General features: G+C 35.6%; 1 protein-coding gene across 2 annotated transcripts in view; it reads right to left on the bottom strand.

The window, feature by feature from the left end:
• LOC134655824 (homeobox protein Nkx-2.1-like) overlaps positions 1–12,218 on the bottom strand; it is a 54,552-nt gene extending 42,334 nt beyond the window's left edge. The window contains exons 1-3 of one of the 2 annotated variants that reach the window (XM_063511307.1): positions 11,955–12,083; positions 8,783–8,934; positions 2,562–2,752 (exon numbers count right to left, since the gene is read on the bottom strand). In XM_063511307.1, the coding sequence (XP_063367377.1) occupies positions 2,562–2,752; positions 8,783–8,856 (265 nt within the window). In that variant the 5' untranslated portion in view covers positions 8,857–8,934; positions 11,955–12,083. Of the gene's footprint in view, positions 1–2,561; positions 2,753–8,782; positions 8,935–11,954 lie in introns of both variants that reach the window. The other variant, XM_063511306.1, reaches the window with a different exon arrangement.
• Between the last annotated feature and the right edge of the window lie 3,693 nt (positions 12,219–15,911).

Here is a 15,911-nt window from a genome sequence, read left to right as displayed (position 1 = left end):
AACCCAACACGATTTCACACCTATCGAAAGAATGAACCTTTGCATAGTATCGTATGACGATAAATTGACTGTGCTAAGTTAGCAGCCGGTATCAAGTTGCGCGCATGCGTCGACGCCATTTTGAAAAAGTTTTGCTCGATGGAAATATATATCCCGCCTCTTTGCTTTTACGGACCATTTGGTGGCCTTTTTGGAGATTTGTTTACAGTTTTAAAAATATTAAGTTTTAGTGAGATTGCTTATGTTTTATTTTCGCGTAAGTAAGTAATTTAAATTGAAGGAAAGCTACATTGCCAATTTCCTTCAAGTAATTTTCCCATCGAGTATTCGAGTCCCAGGGACAACGTAAAAAACTTCTAGTCCCAGGGGATTTGGAATATTTATTCATGTACACTTTGTATGAAATCGCGTGTGCGTGGACTATAGAACTTATAGAAGTAATAACCTTACTTGTCGAATATCACGTCCGCAGGACTCGAGGGGTTAAATTACGAATTCATGTGTTATATTCTAATTTTAAAAATAACTCAGGCATGTTATTCCTTCCTAGTCTTCCTACTAACTTCTATAATGGACAGCCAAGTACATGTAGTGTCATATCGGGTAAAATTTACACCACAACAGTGTATGGTCAAAACGTACCTAATACCTATTTATCATGTTCAATCAAAGAAAATATGTCAGGTTATGTACCTACGTTGTAATTGCAATAAAATGTGAGGTTTTTGGATAAAAGGAACCATATTGTCGGTTATCGATAAGGTTAATTTCAAATTGAAGATTGTTGACAGTAAGAATCTGAATCAATGTAGTAATTAGTCCCTGGCGCACACGACAAAAAAGTGCGATTTACGGCAAATGATGATGATGGAATTTCCTTTTGCAGAGTTGCTCCTTTTGACTCACAGATTGATTTAGGAAGGGGAGCCAATTGAATTTTTGATGCAAAATTTTGACTTCAAGGGGCACCCCCCGAAATTTGTAAAAAATAAAGTTTTGCTATTTGGTCAAGTTTGGTATCATTTTCGTGTAACTCAAGGATGCTAAATTCATTTCTGATATTTAATTTATATGGTTTAATATAAATAATTAGAAAAAATGTAAAAATAAAAATTTGCTATTTTATTTTTTTCCGAATAAATGCCAAAATTTTTCTTATTTTGATATATACACAAAAAATAAAAATTTCATGAAATAGCCCTACTATTCCTCGGGCCTAAACAGGTGCTTGCATAAATTTATGATTAAATGGGACAAATCACCCAAACCTTTTCATCCCGACCGTACCAAAAATCAAGGTGGCTCTCCTTCCTAAAATGATCTAAGGCTTCTAAGGACTCATTATGCTAAAAGGTATCTCATCATCAACAAACGCCGTAATTCTAATAGCTGTAACACACATCATTGTATACTATTCGGTGAGCTTGTGGTCGAAAGTAGGTCTACATTTTATTTTTTTCATCACATTTTTTAGAAACAAATATTCCATATGTATACTTTTTATAACGAGGAATAGTAGAGCTATTTCATGAAATTTTTATTATTTGTGTATATATTAAAATAAGGAAAATTTTGGCATTTATTCCGAAAAAAATAAAATAGCAAATTTTTATTTTACATTTTTTTTTTCAAATTATTTATATGAAACCATATAAATTAAATATCAGAAATGAATTGAGCGTCCTCGAGTTACAGGAAAATGGTACCAAACTTGACCAAATAGCAAAACTTTATTATTTACAAATTTCGGGGGGCACCCCTCATGAAGTCAAAATTTTGCATCAAAAATTCGATTGGCTCCCCTTTCTAAATCAATCTGTGAGTCAAAAGGAGCAACTCTGCAAAAGGAAATTCCATCATCATCATTTGCCGTTTAATTAAGTCTGCACCAGGGACTATATGTATATACATATATTGTATTTACGCAATTGATAATGATTAATCAGAATATATCACAGATAATACTTATCTTGCTGATTAAACCCTATTGGAAAACGCTTTCAGTCGTATCCATAGCGTATTCACTGTTGTTTACCTACACTCTAAAAAATTACGACCAACTAAGAGCAGTTTTCTCTTAGTTGACGTTAAGTTAATTACAACAATAACGATCTTATATAAATCAAAGAAAGCTGATTACTTAAAACAATAAGTGTATCTGTGATTGAACTAATAAAGTAGGTATGTTATTAATCCTAACAATTGTATACTTTGCATCTATCATTAACTTATTGGCATAATTATGTAACGTAGGTTGATTCAATCCTTAACAGCCCTTAGTTGATCTTGCTAGGATCAATTAGTTAGCATAATTATTTTTCATGTAAATATTGAACAAGATCTTAATTGGTTCAGTTACATAGATATAGTAATAGCAATCAGAATTACCTTATTTGATGTGTCTAAGTTCTTGTTAGGCTCGTATGGAATCAAGGTGCTTGATTACGACTATCAAGATATTGATAGGGCCAACCAAATTTTTTTTAGAGTGTAACTCTGTACATGGCGACCCTGTCTGTAACCGTATTTTGAAAGACGAAAGACCGGTATGAATCACTCACTGGCAAACCTGGGGTCGTTAGATGCGGGGTACCACGAGGCCCCGCGCATGTCTCCGTAGTGCGGCAGGTCCGAGGGCGCGCAACCGTAGCCCTGCACGGGTTGCCCGTACAGCGGCACGGCGTACGGGTTGCCCGCCATGCACGAGCCCCCGCCGAGCGGGGAGTTGATGCTGCTGCCAGAGGAATTCGACCTGGGGAGGGAGAAGATCGTTAGGACTTGGGATTTTTCAAAACGGAACTAAAAGGGGTAAGGGTTTTCACATTGTCCGATCCAAGATCGGATGTCGGATACGATACGACTATTTCAAAGAAAAAAAAAGTGGCTTTTTATATATACATTTTTTTGTTCAAAAGAAAGCGTTAATGCAAAAATAAAACGACTTGATGCTATAATGCATTTTCTAGCAGCTGTTTTTCTCCAAAGCTCATCGGACAATATGGAAACGCTCTAATGTGACTTTTCATTCCTAGGTACATGTATCGACACTTTTATTTGCAACAGCAATAAAGAGACGATTACTCTCGTAGTGGAATGTCGCAGAATGGTACAATATTATATTATTCATTCCGGGTGAACGGCTGTGTTTGTTTGTGCATTTGAACGGCAGTGTTCGATCGATTAAGTTGCGATTATTATATGTAAGTAAAAGCGCAGGGGTGCCTAACCAATCGTACATCGACAATAGTCAAATAAAAAGAAAAACGTATCAGGCATTCAGGCATGACATATGCTACGAACAATCACATGACTATTTCCGTACATTACTTAAGTTTCAATTTGCGTTTTCTATCAACAATTGTCATCTTGGCTAGTCCCCCTGTGTCTTATCTTCTTGGTTCTTGTCAGGGATTATTAGTTTTATTACTGCTCATGATTCATGAAATTATGACACAATTTGTTTTGAAGTTTTTTTTTCAAAACGTAACAATTATAAGCATCAAAACAGCTCATTACGAAATCTAGGCGTCTGGCAGCTATAATCTTAAAACGGTAAGGTAAACGTACTAGTGCTCGACATGCTAATGCCCAATAGATGACACCCTGCTGTCACCTCTATTGACAATGACTTAAGTCATAAGATGAAATGTACTGGTAGGTACCGCGTCGAGCACCAGGGGGCCGATTTTTGAATTTCGATCACTCGATTTCGTCACTCCAAAATTGATGGAAAACGGCGTAATGCAGATTTTTGAAATACGAGCGATAGAAATTGGGAATCTAGTGGTATTGACCACTCGTTTTCAATTCTATTAGTAGAATTTACATGAGGAGATATTACTGAAAGAAAAACGCGAAATCGAGCGGTCGAATTTCAAAAATCGGCCCCCTGTACGTTTACCTATACCTTTTTCTATGCATAGCCCTGTCTGTAAATAAGAAGATTTCATTCCGCACCTTTCTGTCGTTATTGAACCTAAATCTAACCCTGACAATTGTTATGATAAGCGGCCATCTTAGCTCTTCGTGGTGTTTGTACGCCCACACAATGTCATTGAGTTGGCGTGTGTCATGTTCAAGACTATTTTAAAGGTATGTCAATGTTGCAATACCATGGGAATAATAAATATTCTGGCGTGAATGCCATTTTTATGTGTACCTACTGCGCCTAGTGCAAGTTTGTTAGGTTATCATAATTTTATATTTTTTATTTATTTATTTGAAACAGATCCAAGTTAAATCTACTTAGGTATACCTACGATGGCTATATGGCGCAATGATCCATAATATTTCATTTATCGCCGGTTATCTAGTCTAAAGAGGGATTGTTTTTGTTTTTTTTTTTTTTTGTTTTTGGTACCATCGCCCACACTGTAGTCTGTAAATGACAGTTTGTAATAAGTTACAAAAGGCGTAAGGTCCACCGATGGACAATAAAATTAAGAGTGTTGCTGTTTGTACCGATATAATTTTAGGCCATCATTGTCAACAACCGCCGTTAACCATTAAGCACATTAAAATCTTTATGATTATTATGTTGAAGACAACATTATAAATGCCTGCTTGACATTGCGGTGTAAGTATTTGCACAATGAGCTGTGTGGTCAATGGAACCTCCAACGCACATCAACAGCATCTCTTCTTATAAACTACTTTAGTTAAGTATTTGCAATATTTGCATGGACCTGGACGAAAGGACATACACTACAGAAACTACAAAGCGCTCTCTCTTGTATGAGCACAGTTCTAGCTTCGCTTTTAATAGGTACTAGAACTAATTGCGACCCCAATGAGGATTTTAACCTCAACCAGGAAGCTAGTACAATGTTAGCAGTGAATGGTTGAGAGGTATAAATTGTTTTCGTTTTTGTAGGTTATGGGCCTAGCATACCTACGTTCATTGAGATACAACTACATATTTCGGTCAGTAGAGTTTTGAAAAAACCTCGAGTTTCTACAGTGTTAATTATATTTTTACATGACAAATAATAATGTATATAAGACAAAAATAATAATTAGGGTTAGTACTTTCCTTCCCGGAGCCTAAAGTTTGATCAAAATTGTGGGCATTTGTATCACCAACAAAAATACAATTGAAAACTCTAAATCTGTGTACCTATGATTCATCAGCCGGTACCTATTTACCTACCTATTAGCAAAATTTTCTTACTGAAGTTACTTCTGTATTATCTTTTTCCATTTTGTAAAAAAAAAATGTTCAAATAAAATGACATAGTATACCCATATACCTATACGAAAAGTTCGAGAACGTGAATTAATTTTTCTCAAACATGCACTGAAATGTCGTCGCTCCGGGCGTTATATCAGGCTTCGAAGTATCACGTTTAGGGCGGAGCAACTCCAGAGAACTGTAAAGGAATTTCATACGAAATTGAAGGCCTAGGCCGGGAAGTAATTTTTTTTTAATTCTAATGTAAACATGGGGTCTGTGTCCATGAACAGGCTAAACAGCCGAATTATATTTTTTTTTTATATTTTTAGTGAACGAATCGTTATCGGACCAAAATATCCGTGTTAACGCCTGTTATACACGAACGTACTGATATTAAGAATACGAATCTGTATGATTCAATGTGTTGATGAATAAATTTAAAATTTTGTCTATACATAAGTCATCAGAGACCATAGACAATATTTAAAATCCTCTGCATTTATTTTATTTATAGAAATTGAGATTCTTATTATCAGATTGTGTATAATGGCCCTAATAAGGTCTATTCGAACACACGCAAAATATGGACGACTTCCGTAAAAAAAAACAATTATGGCGGGATTGGAAGGAAAATTAAAAAACTTTTGTTGTGAAGTTAGATTTTTATTATAAAGATTATAAATTTGTTTTTTTTTTGAGTGGTGTATTTTTTTATTTCATTGCATGTTTGAGAAAAGCACTATACATGCCTAGCCGTGAAAAGGTCTTGCCGGCTTCGTATCACTATCCGGCCTCCCTACGGTCGGCCGGCTATACCTACTCACCCGGCAAGCCCTTCTTTCCCGGCGTCTGCAGTAATGTACTATTATGATCTGAGAAATCAATTGACACGTCATTTTCCATCCAACTAAACAAAAGAGGATTATAACGGACACAAAGAAGTGATCAAAAATCCCTTCCTGAAAGTGACAGTCGTACGTCAGCGTGCTCTCGACAGTTTTTTTTAGTTTGCTACTAGACCATGGGTTGACCCAAATCAGCCACACGCATCGGCCCGGCGCCATCCTACTAGACAATGCACAGCTTATCTGCTTAATCCCTATTTACACAATTTAATCTGCGCGCCCTCTAACGGGACCATTCATACCACCGACCTGTGAATTTAAACCTTAAAGCACCTAAATAGAGATTAGCGTGCCAACGATAAAACACCCTCCGCCATTACGATGTTTGACTTGACAAATTGAGTTTTGACAGGGCGGGAAAATTCCCGCCAACCGTTTTAGGTTAGGACGTTATAATTGGGGATAATTTTAATTGATTTAACTTTGTTATCTTTCGATTCTGCTGGTGCTTTGTTAATTTTGTTAATTGTCAGTTGTTGTTTTAGTTGAATAGAGAATTTGATACTTGGCCAAGAATTATCTTGGCAGGAACTGTCGCTTTTTCAAAAACGTTATGTGTAAAATATATTAGATCTGTATAAGTAGCCTAATTACATGGGTACTTACTTAAAGTAGGAACGGCACCAATCATGGAACATTTAAAGAGTATATTTGAAGTATTTTAGATCCCACCGAAAACATTTTCATGTAAAATGTTACCAAGACGAGACCATATGGCTCGCACTGTCAAAAAGTTATCAGATCTCATGTAGAGCCAGGCTTCTAATCTAACTCTACACGCCCTAACTCTACAAGCCCTAATTTTACACCTTAGTCAATATTATGTGTCTTGGCCGTTTCGATAGGTAGGTACTACAAGAACTATTAGAAAAGTATAAATTAACAGTAAATACATTTTTCATCTTTCGCCCATATGGCAGTAATATAATCATAATCATAATCATTTATTGCGTTAAAAAAGGTTATATACAAGTTCTTTCTTTAAAATATACATTTTCAACTTCCATCTTTCTTAACTGACAGATGATATTTAATAGCAATATTTTTATGAAAACACATGCCTAAACCCATTTTGATTTATAATACAGGGTGCTTCCTGTAACAGGAGCAAGAAATTAAACTGTAGGCTGTACTCCTGAAACTGACCAACATTTGTTCAGCAACTTTTGAAAATAACACATGTTTTGATTTTTATTACACTTTAAACTCTTTAAAGTTTATTCTAAGACGCAATGTATTGCAAATTTTGTTATGTTAAAAGCGTGACAACTTGACAAGCAACGTCAAACACACTAATGTCAGCGTACATTGAAGGGAATATTTATTTTGTATGAAAAAGAGGAAGTCTAAAGGATTCATAATTTTTAGGGTTCCGTACCCAAAGGGTAAAAACGGGACCCTATTACTAAGACTCCGCTGTCCGTCCGTCCGTCCGTCCGTCCGTCTATCACCAGGCTTTATCTCACGAACCGTGATAGCTAGACAGTTGAAATTTTCACAGATGATGTATTTCTGCTGCCGCTATAACAACAAATACTAAAAACATAATAAAATAAAGATTTAAGTGGGGCTCCCATACAACAAACGTGATTTTTGACCGAAGTTAAGCAACGTCGGGCGGGGTCAGTACTTGGATGGGTGACCGCTTTTTTGCTCTATTTTTATCGATGGTGCGGAACCCTCCGTGCGCGAGTCCGACTCGCACTTGGCCGATTTTTAAAAGTTGCTGAACAAATGTTGGTTAGTTTGAGGAGTACCTACAGCCTTTAGTTTAATTTATTGCTCCTGTTACAGAAAGCACCCTGTATATGTATATATAAACCAGAACTTTGGGAGTATTGTCAAGAGGGCGCTCGTTTTGAATTTTATATAGCAACAATTTGTATAGTGGGGACAATGGAAATTGGCAGATGATTTTTGTTTTATTCCGACAACTTTAATAAGTGCGAAGTTTGATGTTTGGATATTTCTTCGGTTTTTACGCTTAAATGGCTGACTCGATTTAGATAAAATGAATAGCGTAAAGTCAATTTTCTTTTTTTGGTTTCTTTTTTTTTTAGGTTTGGTCGTTTAATTACGCCCTTACGCCCTTCGCTAGCAATCCGTGATACCGATGCATGCGATACACCTAATACACAAATCAAATGATTACAAGACAACAACCAAATCGTGACGACCTGACTATAGTGACATTTATCCATAAGTTTGAAACTTACCCGTCGAGTACCCGTCAATTCAGATGCTAATTTCGTTATGTTTTCTAATGGAAGAAATTTCTCTCCCGCACGTTTTTTTTTCCAATAAATAACTATATAGACTATTTACAACTTTTTTCTCTGTAAAATCTAAAACTTTCGGCATGATTATTGCAGTCTAATAATAATTCACACGAAACTAGACAAAGCAATGTTTACATTGTCAATATTGACAACTATCATAGAGGGTAATTGTTGCCATTGCTAGAAATTAGTACCAACAAATTTCCGTAAAATGGCGCACCCTCAATAGATCCTGGTTCACCTATACCTATCTATTTAAAATATGAAATTCTCCTTAAATATTAATTTTCGACACGATTAATGCAACAAAATTAAGAAACTTTTAGAATTATTTTCAGTAATAGGTAGGCCTATTGTGCGTATATAAATCATTAGCTTTAAAATTTACTATTTCATAAGTAGCTAAGTAGTTATTTGTCACTTACTTAGCTGTCTCAGCATCGATATGGTACAAGAGGCTGCGCGGCAGCTCGTGCCCGAACCAGACCGGGTCCTGCATGTCCTAGGCCTCTAGAGTCCGACGGGGCCAACGAGACCGACGGAGCCGGTTGCGTGTGCGGGGTGCGCCGCTCAGCGTCTGGCGAATAGGACATATGACTTTGCCTCATTTCGAAGATTTGATAGTAGAAATGATTGGATGTTAAAATATAAATAGGGATTTGTTTTAAAAGAATGGAAGATCACTAAGAATTCTTAGTTTGAATAATTGTAGTCCTTAATTTTGCCAGACGCTGAAGATATATTTAATCAAGCACACATGATTACAGCACGAATCATAGGTTTTTTTTTTGTATATGAGTAGAGTAGAATTAGTCTTTATTGGTGCCTCAGTAAAAAGATACAAAAGAGAAGAAAGAAAACAATTATGAGAATTAATACGTTTTATTTATTTTTTAAGTTAGCATGTTGTATTGTGTGTACAGCCGAAATTAAAATTGATCGATATAAAGAAAATAACTTTGTTGCAAAATCTATTTTAAATAAGTTTTGTATATTTTGTTCCAAACGAACATTTTAGTAGTGGGGTCCTCACAGCTCATAATGTATGAGAGCTCTACATGAAATCTCACATCAGAGATTTTTTGAGATGTGATAACCTATAGCTGGTCAACCAAATCTTGTCAATTTTAATAACAAAACTTCCGTGAGACAAAGACATAGTACGTGAGTGACCCGTTTTTAATATATTTACCAAATCTTTTCAGTAAAAAAAGGCGCCAAATTCAAATTTTCTATGGGACGAATAAGGACGATATCCCTTCGCGCCTATATTTTTCAAATTTGCCGCTTTTTTCTACTGTCAAGATCTGGTTGACCAAGTATATGTTGCAAATACTATATTTAAAAAAAATCTCCAGAAAATATGTCATATGTTTTCAATAAATCTAAATTATTATTAAAATAGAAAAATATATCAAAATATGAATTCCCACACTCGAGATTTTTTTATATGCTGTTCTCAAACATATACTCATTATGTATTTATATTTTCTCCCAGCTTGACACCAAAACCTGCCCCCAATAATTTTATTTATTTTAACTTTAACTTTATATTTACTCCACTATTAATAGACAGACCTACTAACTTTTTCATCAAATTGATTGTAAGTAGTAACCTAGTTGCTGCCTAGGCAAGTAAAACACGGACAGAGCACGCTTGTAAATTTTCACCAAAAAAACAGCACTTCTTACGTATTTTCCAAACGAAACCAAAGTGCGAGAATTAACATCATGTTTACCCAAATGTGTGGGTCCTCGGCTCTTATGGGCAGAACAAACACTCTTGCGCATGTAATTTAGTGTTGAAAAGCTGTCGATGGCATTGCGTCATACCTACCTAACGCTGTAACTACCGACACTACCTACTTGTCCGTATTGGCAATGTCAATAAAGAAATAAGGATGCGCGTGTGAGTTTACCATATTTTTTTAGTTCCTAAGTTATTCTAACAAATATTTATGTACATAAATCTGAAATAAATATTTTCAATTTCAATTTTACTTTACGATGAATTGAAAAGAATTTTATTTCGTTATTAATCAAATCGTTGAAACTTAAGTTATGTATCCTTAAAACACTATAAAATAAATAAAGACCTAGGAATATACCTACCTACAAGATTTTTTTTAATAAGGTGTTGGTGTCTCATAAGTTCTACTGTAAAAAATGCTAGATTGAATATGAATTTAATTATTTATTGCAAAATGATCGTACATTGAGTTACCTATACAAATGTAATATTTCATTGAAAAAGTTACCTACTAATTTTGTGAGTAAAAATAAAAAAGTAGATTGTTATAAGCAAATTATTCTTTTATCCTTAATCGTATTTTTTCCCTAAAATTATTCCATGTTCAATTTATATTTTATTTTTTGTTTAATTATTGGGTTTAATTCAAAACCATTAATTTAACGAAAAATAAGGTAAATCTTGTATTTAATTTTTTGTCATATTATATTTCTAAATAAAAAGTAAGCTAAGCTCGGAAGCTAACGACCACATGTACCTATGTACCTATATTACATAGATATGTATTCAGTGGGTAACATTCACAGCCGTGTTTAATTAAATAATGTATTTAAATAAACTTAAATAAGGAATCATTTATTTAGTTCACAACGGTTCTAATTGGATTTGTAACGTTTAGGCCTATTAGTTAAGATTTGGTAGCTACCTACAGATAGGTACATATATAATACCTATGAATTAAATTAAGCTATTTGTGAATAACAATAACAATGTTAATGTTATTCACAAATAGCTTATTAAATAATGATAGGTATTGATGGTCCAGTGCAGTGCAAGCAGAGTACAGGATCCAGTTAACCGACGCATAGGGTCATTTCATTATCATTAGGCCTACTATAGGTAGGTTTGGCTGGTTTGCTGGTACCGTAGGAATATGGAATTTTGGAACGCTGCAATATTACAAATTTACGGTAATTTACCTAAATATTTAAATGATTGTTTTGTAACAACAACTTGTTTAGTTTTATGAGTATTCACTATTTATTTTATTTTTAGTGCACACTTTTATTTCACTAAAATAAAACGAGTCGATTGCCTTTGGTTAGAGCGCAGTAAAAAAATGTAGGTAGGTACCAAGTATTTTGTTTAAATTTAGTATAAATTGTATTTGTTATTTATGCATTTAAGTAAATACCTAGCTAGTCTAGTGCTTGTTGTATGTTTCATTTTAAAGTCTTTGGGATCATAACACTTGTATCCATAATAAGTCACGTATCAGTATTGGAGTGCCGCAAGATCTATAGACCACCAGTTTTATCGGTAACACGATCACCACTCAAATTGCAATAAGTGTCATAGAAATAATTGTATAACTTTTGAAGCACAAGAGTTTACGAAGAGGAGCTAAAAGAAGGCTAAGTACCTACCTAGAGGCACTCACGCATGGCTAGGCGTCGGCGCACATCACTCGCCACTTGACCGGCGATCACAACATAACATACCTGCACAAACAAACGTCACCGAACTATATCCTTCGGCGGCGAGCGCCGCTCGAGCACTCTTGGCGGGACCTTCGCCACTCGAAAAATCAGCGGGTGGAGGGTCCCCCCCTCGATCGATCGACGCACCTGTACGGCGACGGCGGGTTGTTGGCGAGCTCCAGCTTGCGGTACTCCTCGATCGGCGACAGGATGTCGGTCACGGAGAAGGGCGTGCTGTGCTGCAGTTGCAGCTGCGACAGGTTCTGCTGCAGCAGCGCGGACTTGGGCGATAAGCTCATCGCCAGCTCGGCGGCGCTCAGTTCCGGCAGCGCCTCCGCCGGACACGGCGAGTAGCCGCCGCCCTCCGCGGACATCCGACCGGCCACACTCGACGCCACTCGACGGCTCAGCCTCTAGTGGCTCTCGGGGCGAGAGTGGCGGCCGGAGCCCCCGGCGCGGGTTACGGCCCTCGAGCGGCCCCGCCCCGCGCGGGCGCGGGCGCCCTATGGGCGCGGCACTGCGCGGCCATTGGCGGAGGCCGAGGGGCCGGCCGCTCCGCGGCGGAGCGCGCTCCGCTAATTATCGCGTCTCGCCGGCCCGGCTCACTCGTGCACGGGCCGTCCTAATGAAACAATTCGTTGCGTTCGATATTACATTGTCTATGTATCGCTGTCATGGAGTTTGTTACGGTTGATTACGGTTCTGTTAGTCTGTGTTTTGGCACATTTTCTATGTTCACATTTATAGGTACGTATTACTCTTTGTGTGTATCGCTATGTTACTATTTAAATGTTCTAAAAAGTTGACATGCGGCTTTAACCTATCTAGGGCCTCGTACCTAGTTATATTTCTAATCTAAGTAAGAATATGTATAGGAATATATGAATCTAGTTGATTTTAAATACCTGCCTAATTGTTGTTTATTCATCTTTTTTCACTTTCAATTAAGTAATTAATCAGTAATTTTAGGCAATAATTAATTAAACTTAAAAATTAAACAGAAATGTGACATAATAAACGAAAAGTGCTATGAACACCTGCATTGCACTCTGTGTTTTGAAAGATTATCTAAGATTGCAACATGGTGTACATTTCTCACTCACCAATTACCATGTATAGGATTGCGCTAGGTTTAATTTTAGTCTACTTGACAAATTTGAATATAAACCTACCTTGCCGCACAAATTTGGACTTATTACAATCCTTAATGTATAAACAATAGATCTATCTACATAAAAATGATATCTCGCAAGTAGCAAATTCAAAATAAAATACCTACCTATAAGTAGGTATTATTTGCTACTCCGCCAAGTGGACGAAAATTAGAGCCGGACGGAAACTAGCGCAATGACTCTATAGACTACCTATGCCTACTCGCGATAAGATTTTCGAATTGTCAATTTACCTACTTTGTACGAGTCTAGCTCAATGACTTTATCTAAGTAGGTACCTATCGTTAATTCTTAACCCCTTGTAAAAAGTTTACATTTAGGTACTACACTACTAATTATTTCCATAGGTAAGTACCTGTAAGTACACATGTCAATTTATAGGAACCCATATCAAGTGCCATAAGACCATCAAGTGCCATGACATTTGTTGTGCAATTATTTTTGTAAAAAATGTGTATAATAGGTGCCTAAATAAGAGCCGCGCTTAATTCTTATGGTATTCATATATAATATTTACTTAGAACATTATTATTGAAACATCTAACATATCGTTTATACTTATTATTATGCCTATTTAAACTACCCACAACTATGATTATAAAGGTATTTTAATGAATTTTGGTGTTTCTTCAGGAATCAGGAAAGAAAAATACATACCTACCAACCTAACTTTTGTAAATTAGGTCTTATTGTAATCGACCTATTCGTACCTATATTATTTGTAACTGTATTTTTTATTTTCTTCTTTTTATTGATCTTCTAGATTGTAAGCATGAGCATTTATTAAACTTGCAATGTTAGTTAGTTTAGTAGTTAGTATCTACGTTATTTTAGTTTATTTTCCCATTGCACTTGTTACCAAAGTCCTATAATAGTCACTTTGGTATCAATTGCAATGTTATTGTACTTACCATTAAGGTCTGATATTTAAGAAAAGAGGCCATAGGAACTATAGCTGTGTTGTATGTACTCTGTAAAACAACGCAACCTAATTAATTTTGTGCTCTTTAGAATCGTGTCTCGGCAGTGTAAATTAGGAAACAATCTTTGTTAGGCATATTTATGACATATACCTACTATAGATACGTATTACAAAAACGTACATAAATGCGACGCCACTGGCTCCCACTATACTTATTACCTATTACCTACCTACCTTATTATTGAAGCAGATATCGGAAATTTTGTAGAATGCTCTTTTTAACTTACATAATGGGTTGGGATTGTACATAGTTTAAGCTTCAAAGTATGACTATAAAAATCTGAACTCTACATAAATGTGTGGCGTACTTAAGCCAAAAGTTATGTAGGATGCCATCATATTGTCTTTCATTCAGGTTGTAATTTTAACACATAACAGGCTTTGTAAGTTTTTAATTAATTTGGTAATTCGATTTCATTTACCTATTTGATGTGGTATTTTATAATTGTATCATTTTAAATAAGTATGTAACTTAGTAATTTATGTTTTTATGAATGTATAGGTAACGTAATGGACCCTATAATGGACGTGGAACCGGTAATGGGACATAAAACCACAAATCCTCTAAAATAAGTATGTAAAAGTAGTTTATAAACACTGGCAATATTTTACCATAAATAAGAGTCATAGAGCTGTTTAAGTTTGACTTTTTATTAATTTCGGTTAATTTTTAAGAAATTGGCGCCAACCCAAAAGTTGTCGTGTCACTGGAAAAAATAACCAGTAAGAATTCTTAACAACTTCGCTAAGAGAGGTGAGTTCATATATTAAATTGTAATTAATTATTACTTGGTGTAAACTAGAATGTGTTTTGTTAATTGCATTTACCATGAGATAAGGTATACAACACATTATGTTGTGACTCTAGAGATGTATAAAAAATAGTAGTATTTTGCCCAATCCCATTATAGGAGCTGTAAAACTGCATACCTCCTATGATGGGGTAATTTACATAATGATGCTTGCCATGGCGTAATTTCATGTTTAAACAATACAGAAGTATAATGTAGTTACTCGTACGAACTATGTCAGGAGGTCTTCTCGGACTTCGGATAAATTAATATCGTTTTTACAAAATTTTATTTAACTTGCCCTGTTAGTTTGTATACAGGGTGGATTTTCTTTTTGGGTCAGTGAGGGTAGCTACCAGATCCCGTGCTGTGACGAGAAAACGGTCTTAGAAAACCTTCCCTCGATTTCAAATTAATGAAGATTGGCTTTTACAGATTTTGGAAAAAACATACAGGGTGCGAGAAAAAGGTAATTTTTGACAATCTTTTTTTTGATGCCAATCGATCCCATTCCTATTGAGGATCAAAAGCTTGTATGGAGCTAAAAAAAAAATCCGGCTAGAAAAGCCACAAATCGAGGAAAACTTTTCCCATACAATTTGTATGAAAATCAAAACTTTTATTTTTCACATGCTATTTGTCTATGACAATTGATTCCATTCTTATCTAGTATCAATAGTTTCTTTGGGGTCAACTTACGATAATGTACTAAAAAGCCACAAATTAATAAAAACTTTTTCCATTGACCCCAAAAAAACTATTGATACTGGATAGGAATGGAATCGATTGGCATACAAAAATAGCATGTGAAAAATATAAGTTTTCATTTTCATACAAATTGTATGGGAAATGTTTTCCTCGATTTGTGGCTTTTCTAGCTGGAATTTTTTTTTTGTTCCATACAAGCTTTTGATCCTCAATAGGAATGGGATCGATTGGCATCAAAAAAAAAGTTTGTCAAAAATTACCTTTTCCTCGCACCCTGTATGTTTTTTCCAAAATCTGTAAAAGCCAATCTTCATTAATTTGAAATCGAGGGAAGGTCTTCTAAGACCGTTTTCTCGTAGCAGCACGGGATCTGGTAGCTGCCCTCACTGACCCAAAAAGAAAATCCACCCTGTATTAGTTAGTGTGGTTCAAATCTTGGAAATGGCATTTG

Source organism: Cydia amplana, chromosome 17, assembly GCF_948474715.1.
Source record: "Cydia amplana chromosome 17, ilCydAmpl1.1, whole genome shotgun sequence".
Classification (NCBI taxonomy): domain Eukaryota; kingdom Metazoa; phylum Arthropoda; class Insecta; order Lepidoptera; family Tortricidae; genus Cydia; species Cydia amplana.
Note: the sequence above shows the minus strand (reverse complement) of the source record. Positions and strands in the feature narration are given on the sequence as shown.